General features: G+C 37.9%; 1 protein-coding gene across 1 annotated transcript in view; it reads right to left on the bottom strand.

Moving 5' to 3' along the window:
* The window catches only part of LOC148942610 (uncharacterized), a 154,588-nt gene that overhangs the window by 126,250 nt on the left and 15,809 nt on the right, over positions 1-12,529 (bottom strand). The window contains 2 exon segments of the mRNA XM_089102315.1: positions 1,850-1,981; positions 5,118-6,853. Coding sequence (XP_088958441.1) covers positions 1,850-1,981; positions 5,118-6,853 — 1,868 coding nt within the window.

The raw sequence follows: 12,529 nt of genomic DNA, 5'->3' as shown, positions 1-12,529 counted from the left end.
ACTATCATATTTGATATTCAAGCTGATCTCTCATTAATCTTAACTTTTATTAATAAACTTTACTCAAATCTCACACCAGGATGGTCAGCCATGTAGCCAACAACCTTGCAAAAAGGAACTTTTAGAGACCTTCTCCAGTTTTAGGGACCTTATTACCCAATTACCAGTTACCCATTACCAAGCCAGGACCAATTATCAAGACCAATTACCCAGGGCTGCTAAAGGTTCAAGGACTAAGAAATAGGACCTTTTTTGGGCGGAAAAAGGGACTTATAGGGCCCTTCCTGACACATAAGGAAGGACCAATTAGGAACTGGTCCGGCTGTTGTTTACCATATAAGTGACACTATTTTATTTGATATTCAAACTGATCTCTTATAAATCTTAACTTTTATTAATAAACTTAACTCAAATCTCACACCAGGATGGTCAGCCATGTAGCCAACAACATTGCAAAAAGGAACTTTTAGGGACCTTCTCCAGTTTTAGGGACCTTATTACCCAATTACCAGTTACCCATCACCCAGCCAGGATCAATTACCAGGACCAATTACCCAGGGCTGCCAAAGGTTCAAGGACTCAAAAATAGGGCCTTTTAGGGGCGGAATAAGGGACAAATAGGGCCCTTCCTGACTCATAAGAAAGGACCAATTAGGAACTGGTCGGGCTGTTGTTTACCATATAAGTGACACTATCATATTTGATATTCAAACTGATCTCTCATGAATCTGAACTTTATTAATAAACTTAACTCGAATCTCACACCAAGATGGTCAGCCATGTAGCTAACAACTTTGCAAAAAGGAACTTTAAGGGACCTTCTCCAGTTTTAGAGACCTTATTCCGAAATTACCAGTTACCCATTACCCAGCCAGGACCAATTACCAGTATCTTTGGGCGGAAAGAGGGACTTCTAGGGCCTTTCCTGACACATAAGAAAGGACCAATTAGGACCTGGTCCGGCTGTTGTTTACCATATAAGTGACACTATCATATTTGAAATTCAAACTGATCTCTCACGAATCTTAACTTTTATTAATAAACTTAACTCAAATCCCACACCAGGATGGTCAACCATGTAGCCAACAACCTTGCAAAAAGGAACTTTTAGGGACCTTCTCCGGTTTTAGGGACCTTATTGCCCAATTACCAGTTACCCATTACCCAGCCAGGACCAATTACCAGGATCAATTACCCAGGGCTGCCAAAGTTTCAAGGACTCAAAATAGGGCCTTTTTAGGCTGAAAGAGGGACTTATAGGGCCCATCCTGACACATAAGAAAGAACCAATTAGGACCTGGTCCGGCTGTTGTTTACCATATGTGACGCTATCATATTTGAAATTCAAACTGATCTCTCATGAATCTTAACTTTTATTAATAAACTTGACTCAAATCTCACACCAGGATGGTCAGCCATGTAGCCAACAACCTTGCAAAAAGGAACTTTTAGGTATCTTACCCAGTTCTAGGGACCTTATGGTAGCTCTCCATTACCCTAAAGAATAAAGATAACCATAGAAATATGAATATAGAATACAGTTATGAAACCTTTTCTTTTTCTTTGTTTCCCTTATTTTTGGGGGTGGGCTGGGGGGAGCTTCCTGAATAGTTGAAGCTTTGATAGGAATAGACATAACTTATATAATACATATAATTGCGGAATTACTCTCAAACTGGCTTAGGGCACCCCCACCCGACTCATCAAAAAATTGTGTCATAACAATACACGTTCAAGTATATTTGACCTCTCTCTCCAATAAAAATTATCTGATCCCCATTCATTACCCACCCCTCCGAGGTGGACCTATGCGTATCTGTGATGAAAATCATACAAATGAAGAACTCACCAATGCAGGATTCATCTTGGCTATTTTCGAAGGAGGTTCCTCTAAAGGTGCCAGATTGTAGCCAGTGTGAGCGAGCCGTTTTTTGCTCATTGAAGATTCTACAGCAATTTGTGGTGTTTCTTGAACTTGTGCCTAAAAATTATAACTAGTTAATAAGAATACACAACAACTAGACAACATTATGTCAAAATTATTTATATTGCACAAGCTTTTTCTTCAACTAAACGTTCTCTAGATCAAACACAACATGAAATTAGTATTATCAGGCACGTAAAACACGTGATATGCTGCAAGTCCTCCATTTCTAGGCTTAATTTCTTATCAGCATTTGTTTGAGGTGATTCGTAGAGGGTTTTGATGAGGTAGCTTCTTCAGGAAAAAAAATTCCAAATAGATATGTTGCACCAAAATCAGAGCTGGTTACAGGTTTGTCTTATAGCAACCCGTTAAAGCTTAAAGAGCTAAAAACTTCATACAGAGAGGTAACCTACAGTTTGAAACTTAGAAAAGTGGGTCTTTTAGTGGATTATGATAACCATTTCATGAAATAATATTACAACCCATGCCCTGAGGGCTGTGAGGGGGTTGTCATTCTCAAAAACCTAATTTTCAGAACTTTAAACTACGTTAAACAAAACGGCTATCTCAAAATTATGATTGGATGTGTTTGGGGAAATGATGGTGTGAGAGGGGCGTTAGTTGCTCTCCAATCACTTTCAACTATTTAAAAAGGCACTAGCCCTTTCAATTTCCAATCGAATGAGCCTTTTGAAGTTTCTACGATAACGCTTTCAATAAAAAACCTTATATGCCCCCAGGGCATAGCTTACAACCCTTGCCCTGAGGGCTGGGGCGGGGCGGGGGGAGGGTCGAAGACCTAATTTCCAGAACTTTCAACTACGTTGAAGAAAATTGGTATCTCAAAATTCTGATTGGATGTGTTTGGGGAAATTATAAGAGGGGGGTTAGCTGCCCTCCAATCCCTTCCGACTATTAAAAAGGGAAGTAGCCCTTCCAATTTCCAATCGAATGAGCCCTTTTTGATGTTTTGATGACAACGCTTTCTATAAAAACCGTATATGCCCCAGGGCATAACTTACAACCCTTCCCCTGAGGGCTGTGAGGGGGTTGTCATCCTCAAAGACATAATTTCCGGACCTTTCAACTACGTTGAACAAAATTTTCATCTCAAAATTTTGATTGGATGTGTTTGGGGAAATAGTGGACGTGGAAGGGGTATTAGTTGCCTTCCAATCACTTTCCACTATATAAAAAGGGCACAGGCCACTCCAATTTCCAATCGAATGAGCCCTTTTCGAAGTTTCTACGACAACTCCTTTGCTATGAAGTGCCCTGGTCTAAAGAAAAAATAAATAAATAATACATTGTACTAACATCATTCTGTACTTAGGCAGCACGATTGCGCTGCCTATGATAACTATTTTCCAAATTTATTTTCATATAGATTTCCCACATCTATACCCTCCTTAGCTTAATTTAGTATTTTAGATATTCTCATCTTAACTTCCAACAATGGATATACTTAGCACAGCGTCCCTTGGGTGTGTCCCTTCAAAAGGGCCAATAAACAAAAACCTAGGTTCAACAAAAGTGAAGGAACTTATTTCAGCACAAAATTTACTCCTTTCCCCGTTTCTTGTTTTCTTTTTTCTAACTTAGATCAGTAAATGAAAATACAACATTTTGAGTAAGAAAACCAGCAAACAAAAATATTAATGTCTATTTTCTTGCTCTATTCTGATTGTTACAAAGCATTTTCCCTCTTTTTATCAGCAGCAGGTAATTTGTTTCCTTGAATTTTCCACTGTCTAAAACTAAAAACCTAAAAATGAATTTGGACTTCAGGTGCCCCCGCCCCCCGAAGGTGAAAAAATCTTACTTTTGATTAACAGCAAGCACTTTGTATGGTGCTGGTTAATATCCCAGGAATATTTTATAGCAGACTCCTTTCTCCATCAGACTCCATGAGCTATCCATCTTTTCTAAGCTTCAAGGAGTCTAATTTAGACTCTTGGGTAAAATTTTCTGGTCCTGGTTCCAATTTCTGAAATACTTTATAGCATTCACCTATGAGTAGTTCATAATTTAAAACTAAAAAGCAGAGGAGTCTGAAGGCAAAAGAAGTCCTATTTAGACTCCAGGTGTTCTCTTTCTGAGATTACCTGCTCTCTTTGAAGGCAAAAGGAGTCTAATTTACATTCCAGGTGCCCTCTTTCTGAGGCCACCTGCCCTCTTTCTGAGGCCACCTGCCCTCTTTGAAGGCAAAAGGATCTAATTTAGACTCCAGGTACTCTCTTTCTGATATTACCTGCTCTCTTTAAAGGCAAAAAGAGTCCAATTTAGACTCCATGTTCTCTGTTTCTGAGATCACCAGCTCTCTTTGAATGCAAAAGGATTCTTATTTAGACTCCGGGTACTCTCTTTCTGAGATCACCTGTCCTCTTTGAAGGCAAAAGGATCTAATTTAGACTCCAGGTACTCTCTTTCTGAGATCAGCTGCTCTCTTTGAAGGCAAAAGGAGTCCAATTTAGACTCCGGGTGCTCTCTTTCTAAGATCACCTGCTCTCTTTGAAGGCAAAAGGAGTCCAATTTAGACCCCGGGTGCTCTCTTTCTGAGATCATCTGCTCTCTTTCAAGGTAAAAGGAGTCTAATTTAGACTCCATTTGCTCTCTTTCTGAGATCACATGCTCTCTTTGAAGGCAAAAGATGTTTAAGTTAGACTCCAGGTGCTCTCTTTCTGAGATCACCTGCTCTCTTTGAAGGCAAAAGGAGTCCAATTTAGACCCCGGGTGCTCTCTTTCTGAGATCATCTGCTCTCTTTCAAGGTATAAGGAGTCTAATTTAGACTCCATTTGCTCTCTTTCTGAGATCACATGCTCACTTTGAAGGCAAAAGATGTTTAAGTTAGACTCCAGATACTCTCTTTCTGAGATCACCTGCTCTCTTTGAAGGCAAAAGGAGTCCAATTTAGACTCCAGGTACTCTCTTTCTGAGATCACCTGCTCTCTTTCAAGGCAAAATGAGTCTAATTTAGGCTCCAGATACTCTCTTTCTAATGATGCAGGAAAATTGAATTTTTGATGAAAATCAAGCACTGTTTTTCATTCTGGTTTATACTCTAGAAGCATTGTTTATAGTATTCTTCCATGAACTGTTCATTATTTAAAAATAATAACAGATTAAAGCGGAATGGAGTCAAATTAGGACTCAAAGTGCTCATTTTTTAAAGATATGAAAATAACTTACCATTTGATTAGTGGCAGGTGCTTTGTTTGGCTCGGGTTTATATTCTTGAAATATTTTATAGCATTCTTCCATGAGGTGTTCATTATTTAAATCTTCTTCTTCTAAATCTTCAAATATGTCATCAAGTTCTTCCAACATTGACAAATCTGGGAAATAATCATCCCCTACTTCTTGGACTGGTGAAGTTTGATCACTGGATTCATTCTCCTTTGTTGTCCCTTCTTTCTTTTCGCTTCCTTTTTTGTGCTTATCACTTTTATAATCTCTTTCACTAATTTTGCCACCAACTTCCCTATCATTTGAACGTCTTTTTTCTTTTGGCTCTCTTTCTTGTAATTTTTCGTCTGTATGCCAGGGTTCTTGATCTAAATCTTTATGTTTCTGTCCCCTACCTTGAGATGATTTTCGTTCTCTATCTTTGGATGATTTTCTATGTATGTCCTTAGGCAATTTCTTATCTTTTTCTTTGGATGATTTTCTGTCTTTATTTTTGGATGATTTTCTGTCTTTATCTTTGGATGATTTTCTGTCTTTATCTTTGGATGACTTTCTCTCTTTATCCTTAGATGATTTGCCTTCCCTGTCTTTTGATGATTTTCGTTCTCTGTCTTTAGTAGAGTCTTTTACTTTTCGTTTTTATTCACTAGTTCCACGTTTTTTTCGATCTTTGGTTCTACCCTTTCTTTCTTCACTTTTAGATCTGTCATGTTTTTTTTTATGTTTATTTGATGCTCTCTTTTCTTTATGATGCCTTTTTTCTCGACTGCTTGATCTTGACTGTTCTTTTTTCTTTATTTTATTGCTATCACTTTTTCTTTCATCAGATACAGTCCTTTCTCTCTTCTTATTTTGCTCTCTCGAATTCTTCTCTAATCTTTCTTTGTCGTCTTTAGTTTCAGCTTTTTCTTGAGCTTCTTCAAATAATTTTGCTCTTTCAATCGTTGTGCTAGACACTTCACTCTCATTTTGAGGCACAGATACAGATAGCTGAGTCTTCTGTTTGATTGTTTTCGTAGGGTTATATTCCTCAAATGCTTTTGACTTTGATGGAATATATTTGTTATCTTCCTTAACATTTGGCAATTCATACTTTGCATCAGCCTTTTCTTCTCTTTCATCATATTCCTTCCTAGAGGGCTTATAATCCAAACAGTATGAAGTCTTATCTAAAATAGGAGTATATGACCCTTGGGCAGGAATGATTTTGCTTGGTTGATAATTTGATTGGATTTTAACTTCTTTTGTAGGACCATATGTCTCTTGAATCTTTTCTGGGAGACTTTTAGATTTCTCAACAGTTTCTTCATCTTCATCACTACTAAACTTTGGTTCAACTTCATCTTTGATTGAGCTAGGTTTATAAGCTGAGTCAAAACTACCGTATTTATCACTACTATAATCACTAACAGTATACACATCAGCAATATTGGCACTACCTGATGTTTTTGCTTTTTCTAGTAGTTTTATTGGAGTTGGATTATATGCAGGTACATGAGGAGGGATTGTGTATTTTCGAGGAGCTGGAGAGAAGGACTGAAAAGGAGCCGTTTGTTCTACAACTGAATTTTTTACAGTTGTTTGGATAACCTGTTGGAATTGGCGAACATCTAAGGACCGAATAAGTTCGTCATTCTCAGACAAAACTCGTTTTACAGCCTGTGAAACTAGGTCTTCTATACTTGTTCCAGGAGTTTGGACATTTCTATGAGAAGTTGAAATTGCAGGAACAGAAAGCCCTGAAAGAACAAAAAATTTACCATGGAACTACAACTTAAAAATAAATAGGGTGCTAAAGCTAGCTTTTTTTTATAAAGTGCCACAGCTCAGCAAGTATATGCCCCCCCCCCTTCCGTAAATTATTGTTTTTTTGGGGGTTTTGGTTCCCAAAACTAATAAATAAACATCTCCTAAACAAAAAAAAACCACAGGAGGTATCTAATCTGTACAGAAAACAGGAAAAAGCAATAAAAAAAAGAAAAACAGAGAAACAAGAAAGACAGGAGATAAGAAAGTTGTGCCAATGGCACAGAAAAACAGGAAAAAGAAAGAAAAACAAACAAAAACAAAGAAACAGGAAAAACGGAAGATAGCAAAGTTTGGCCGGGAGCCAGCCCCCCACCCCCTGAAAATATCCCCCCCTGCGTAATTAATACATAATACAAATAATACATAATTTTTTATTCTGATTCGAAATATAGAAATTCATTAAGTTTAAAGCTACCAATTAAAAGCTACAGGCTTGAGAAAAGTTATCTCATTTTCGAAAAATCCTGAAAATTATGATTTTGCTTCAAAGAGAACCAAGTTGCAATCAATTGAAAATTCTGAGAATACCAGAATACAGATTTAAAAGTATGAAAAAAATATGTATTGAGCTTCCAGCTGCAAAGGAAGTAATGCCACATGGTGGCTCATTCGTCAGTAAAGTCACGTAGTTCATGCAAGACAAATTGTTAATATGGACATTTATCTTAATGCTAGATTTAACTCAGTTGACTCAAATGATTTTTCATGAAATCAAGTGCCCTAAAAAGGTATCAGGTAATATAAAGGAGGGGTAGTGGGTCATTGTGTCGGCTGGGGGGTGCTATATATCCAAGAGAGCACATTTCAATGCCCAAACCGTCTATTTCTCCATGAACCTTTAGATAAATGCACGAAAGGGTCTAGGGGGGAGTTAATCTATCATCTCCCTTCATTTAGATCCAGCCTGGATAAGGGTGCTGTGGGCAGATGCCTTGCTTTTTATTACACAATACGTTTCCTATATTTACTAATCAAAAAAAATTTTGCACAAAATAAGTTTTTACAAAAAAAGTAAAGAACTCAATTAAACCAAAAATGACCAAAAATAGAATCAAATAATCTACAAAGCCTACCATTACCACAGATAAGTATCAATGAATGAATGACACCCAAAACAAACATAAATTGAAATAAGTCAAACTCAAAACGAGCAGAAATTAATTTGAGTAGGGTTCTAAACCCTATGCTTTCTAAAAGCCAGAATAAAATTTGTACTTCACTGAGAAAAATTCTTTTAAATGTTTTCACTTTTGTAACTTTAAGAAATAAAAAATTAATTAAGATTTTAACGAATAAATATCAGCATATGTATACTAAACTGACAATGCCCATTTTTTTCAGTAAATTCATTTGAGTTTTTTTCAGTAAAGTACAAATTATATTCTGGCTTCTAGAAAGCATAGGGTTTCGTTTTTACCAGATTTCTACTTCTCTTGATGATAACGAACAGGACCAGCGTCCAGCCAGCAAATCGCAAAGTTTCTACCTCATCAATAGGTAGAATATCTTGTAGATAAAAATGGGATTTGAGGAAGACTGATAAAAAAAAATAAGTATTTCTGGTCAACATTGATTGCGTCGGTATTCTCTTATAGGTGAGACGCCGGGGACTAGTGGTAATGTAATAGCAGTGGTAGCATAGATATATTAAACCTTATAATAAAAACCTTATATGTCCTCAGGAAATAACTTGCAAACCTAGCATTGAGGGTTGTGGGGGGAGGGGGGTGTCATCCTCAAAGACCTAATTTCCAGAACTTTAAACTACGTCAAACAAAATGGCTATCTAAAATTTTTGATTGGATGTGTTTGGGGAAATGGTGGGCGTGAGAGGGTGGTTAGTTGCCCTCAAATCACTTCCGACTATTAAAAAGGGCACTAGCCATTTCAATTTCCAATCGAATGAGCTCTTTTTGAAGTTTCTTCGACAACTCTTTCCATAAAAACCTTATATGCTCCCAGGGTATAACTTACAATCCTTACCCTGAGGGCCGTGGGGGGGGGGGGGGGGTTATCATCCTCAAAGACCTTATTTCCAGAGTTTTCAACTACGTTGAACAAAATAGATATCTCAAAATTGTACTAGGATGTGTTTGGGGAAATGGTGGGCGTGAGAAGGAGTTTAATTGCCCTCCAATCACTTTCAACTATTAAAAAGGGTAGTAGCCCTTTCAACTTCCAATCGAATGAGCTCTTTTTGAAGTCTCTACGAAAACGCTTTCTATAAAAACCTTATATGCCCCGAGGGCATAACCTACAACCCTTGCCCTGAGGGGTGTAGGGGGGTGGTCATCCTCAAAATCATAACTTCCAGAACTTTCAACTACGTTGAACAAAATGGCTATCTCAAAATTTTAATTGAATGTGTTTGGGAAAATGGTGGGCGTGAGAGGGGGGTTAGTTGCTCTCCATTCACTTTCGACTATTAGAAAGGGCACTAGCCCTTTCAATTTCCAATCGAATGAGCTCTTTTTGAAGTTTCCTCGACAATTCTTTCTATAAAAACCTTATATGCCCCCAGGGTATAACTTATAACCCTTACCCTGAGGGCCGTGGGGAAGTTATCATCCTCAAAGACCTTATTTCCAGAATCTGAACTTTCAACTACGTTGAATAAAATTGATATCTCGAAGTTCTGATTGGATGTGTTTGGGGAAATGTTGGGCGTGAGAGGGGGTTTAGATACCTTCCAATCACTTTCGACTATTAAAAAGGGCAGTAGCCCTTTCAACTTCCAATTGAATGAGCCCTTTTTGAATTCTCTACAAAAACGCTTTCTATAAAAACCTTATATGCCCCAAAGGCATAACTTAAAACCCTTGCCCTGAGGGGTGTGGGGGGGGCGGGGGGTTGGTCATCCTCAAAATCATAATTTCCAGAACTTTCAACAACTTCGAACAAATTGATATCAAAGAACTTTAATTAAATGGGTCTGAGGACAGGGTAGGCTTGATAGGGGGATATGTGTATCTTAAATCGCTTCTTATTATTAAAAATGACCCCAATTCTACCAAAATCTAAACAAAGGAGCCCTTAATGAAGTTTCTACTACAACACTTTCAATCAAAACTTTATATGTTCCCAGGGTATGAGTTATAACCCTTGCTCTGACGGCTTTGAGGGGGTTGTCATCCTAAAAGAACCAATTTCCAGGACTTTTAACTATGTGGAACAAAATCATTATCTCAAAACTTTGATGGGGAGTGTGTGAGAAAATGGTGCGCGTGAGAGGGGGGTTAGTTGCCCTCCCATTACTTTCAACTATTAAAAAGGGCAGTAGCAGTTTCAATTCTCAATCGAATGAACCCTTTTTGAAGTTTTACGACAACGCTTTCTATAAAAACCTAGTACGCCCCCCGGGCATAGCTTACAACCCGTGTCCTGAGGGCCTTGGGGGGTTGCCATCCTCAAAGACATAATTTCCAGAACTTTCAACTAAGTTGAAAAAATGGCTATCTCAAAATTTTTGTTGTATGTGTTGGAAAATGGTGGGCAAGAGAGGGGGGTTAGTTGCCCGCCAATTACTTTCGACTATTAAAAATGCCACTTGCCATTTCAATTTCCAATGGAATAAGCCCTTTTTGAAGTTTCTATGGCAACACTTTCTATAAAAACCTTATATGCCCCCAGGGCATAGCTTATAACCCTTGCCCTGAGGGATGTGGGGAGGGGGGTTGTCATCCTTAAAGACCTAATTTCCAAAACTTTCGACTACGTTGAGCAAAATGGCTATCTAAAATTTTCATTGTATGTGTTTGGGGAAAAGATGGGCGTGAGAAGGGGGTTAGCTGCCCTCCAATCATTTTCGACTATCAAAAAGGGCACTAGCCCTTTCAATTTTCAATCGAATGTGCCCTTTTTCAAGTTTTTAAGACAAAGCTTTCAATAAAAACCTTATATGACCCAGGGTATACCTTATAACCTTTGCCCTGAAAGCTCTGAGGGGGTTATCATCCTCAAACACCTAATTTCTAGAACTTTCAACTACTTTGAACAAAATGGCTATCACAAAATGTTTATTAGATGCGTTTGGATAACTTGTTGACACGGAAGGGGTGTTAGTTGCCTTCTAATCACGTTCGTCTATCTAAAAGGGTACTAGCCTTTTCAATTTCCAATCGAATGAACCCCTTTTGAAGCTTCTATGACAACGCTTTCTATGAAAACCTTATATGCCCCCAGGGTATAACTTACAACCCTTTCCCTGAGGGCTCTGGGGGGGGGGAAGAGGGTGTTGCCATCCTTAAACACCTAATTTCCAGAACTTTGAACTACGTTGAACAAAACTGATATCTAAGAATTTTGATTGGAAATGTTTGGAGAAAAGGTGGGTGTGAGATGAGTGCTTGTTGGTCTTCAATCACTATTAACTATTTAAAAAAATACTAGCCCTTTCAATTTCCAATTGAATGAGCCTTTTTTTGAGTTTTTATGACAAGGCTTTCTATAAAAACCTTATATGCCCCCAGGGTATAAATTTCAATCCTTGCCCTGAGAGTTGGGGGGGAGTGTCCTCCTCAAAAACATATTTTCTATCTGGAAATCAACTACGCTGAACAAAATGGCTATCTCAAAATTTTATTGGATGTGTTTGGGGAGATGGTGGGCGTGGAAGGGGTGTTAGTTGCCTTCCAATCACTTTTGACTATCAATAAGGGCACTATCCACTCCAATTTTCAATCGAATGAGCCCTTTTCGAACTTTCTACGAAAACTCCTTTTATACGAAGTCCCCTGATCTAGAACAAATAAATAATACATTGGGCCAGCATCGTTCTTTACTTAGGCAATTTTAAAGTTTCATTCAACTAAACTAATTTTCCTCGTATTTCTTAAAAATTATTTGAAGTGATGTGTAAGCACATATTACCTGTATGAAGGAGTGACGAGGGGCAGGTACCTCAAGAGATAATTTTAGTGCCCAAATGTTCTAACTCTCATTGAACCTTCATATAAATACAGAATAAGTTTGGGGATAGAGGGGAGGTGCAAATTGATATATACTCCTTCTTGATTGTTTTTGGTCTAAACGTTTATTATTGGTACTAAGGGTTGGGTTGGGGGTAACAATATCACTCTCATTGTTACAGCTTATATTTATAGTATAATATGGCATTCAAGTGCCTACCGGAACAGAAGGGGGAAAGGTGGTGCAGGGCATCATGGTCCTTGCCAGGAAGTTCTTGGGGGATGGGGGTGACAGGTACTAATTGGCTAAACAATCAAATCTTGTCCTAAATTTTACTTAGAATCCAATATTTGAATTCTCAAGCAGAAAACTGAAAAATCGGGAAGCTGCCAACCAATTTACAATTATTGATAAAAACACTTCAACAGCAATAAATCGTGTGTTTATTGGGTTGGTAGCCCACATCCCATCTTGGCTAAGTCAGGGCGTGATTTGACAGACAATCAGAAATTACTTTTAAATACAACTTTTTTCAACTGAAAGTAAGGAGTAACATTAAAACTTAAAACAAACAGAAATTATTTCGTATTGGAGGGGGCTACCCCCTCCTCAAAACATTACTCTTTATGATAAAGTTGGACTTTTGTCTAAATTCTTTAAATACGACTGCTGAAACAAAGGGGCCATCAAAAAGAATA

Source organism: Artemia sp. Qi Xiang Cuo, chromosome 16, assembly GCF_049724085.1.
Source record: "Artemia sp. Qi Xiang Cuo chromosome 16, ASM4972408v1, whole genome shotgun sequence".
In the NCBI taxonomy this organism is placed as follows: domain Eukaryota; kingdom Metazoa; phylum Arthropoda; class Branchiopoda; order Anostraca; family Artemiidae; genus Artemia; species Artemia sp. Qi Xiang Cuo.
The sequence above is the reverse complement of the archived record's forward strand: the minus strand, read 5'-3'. Positions and strand labels throughout refer to the sequence as shown.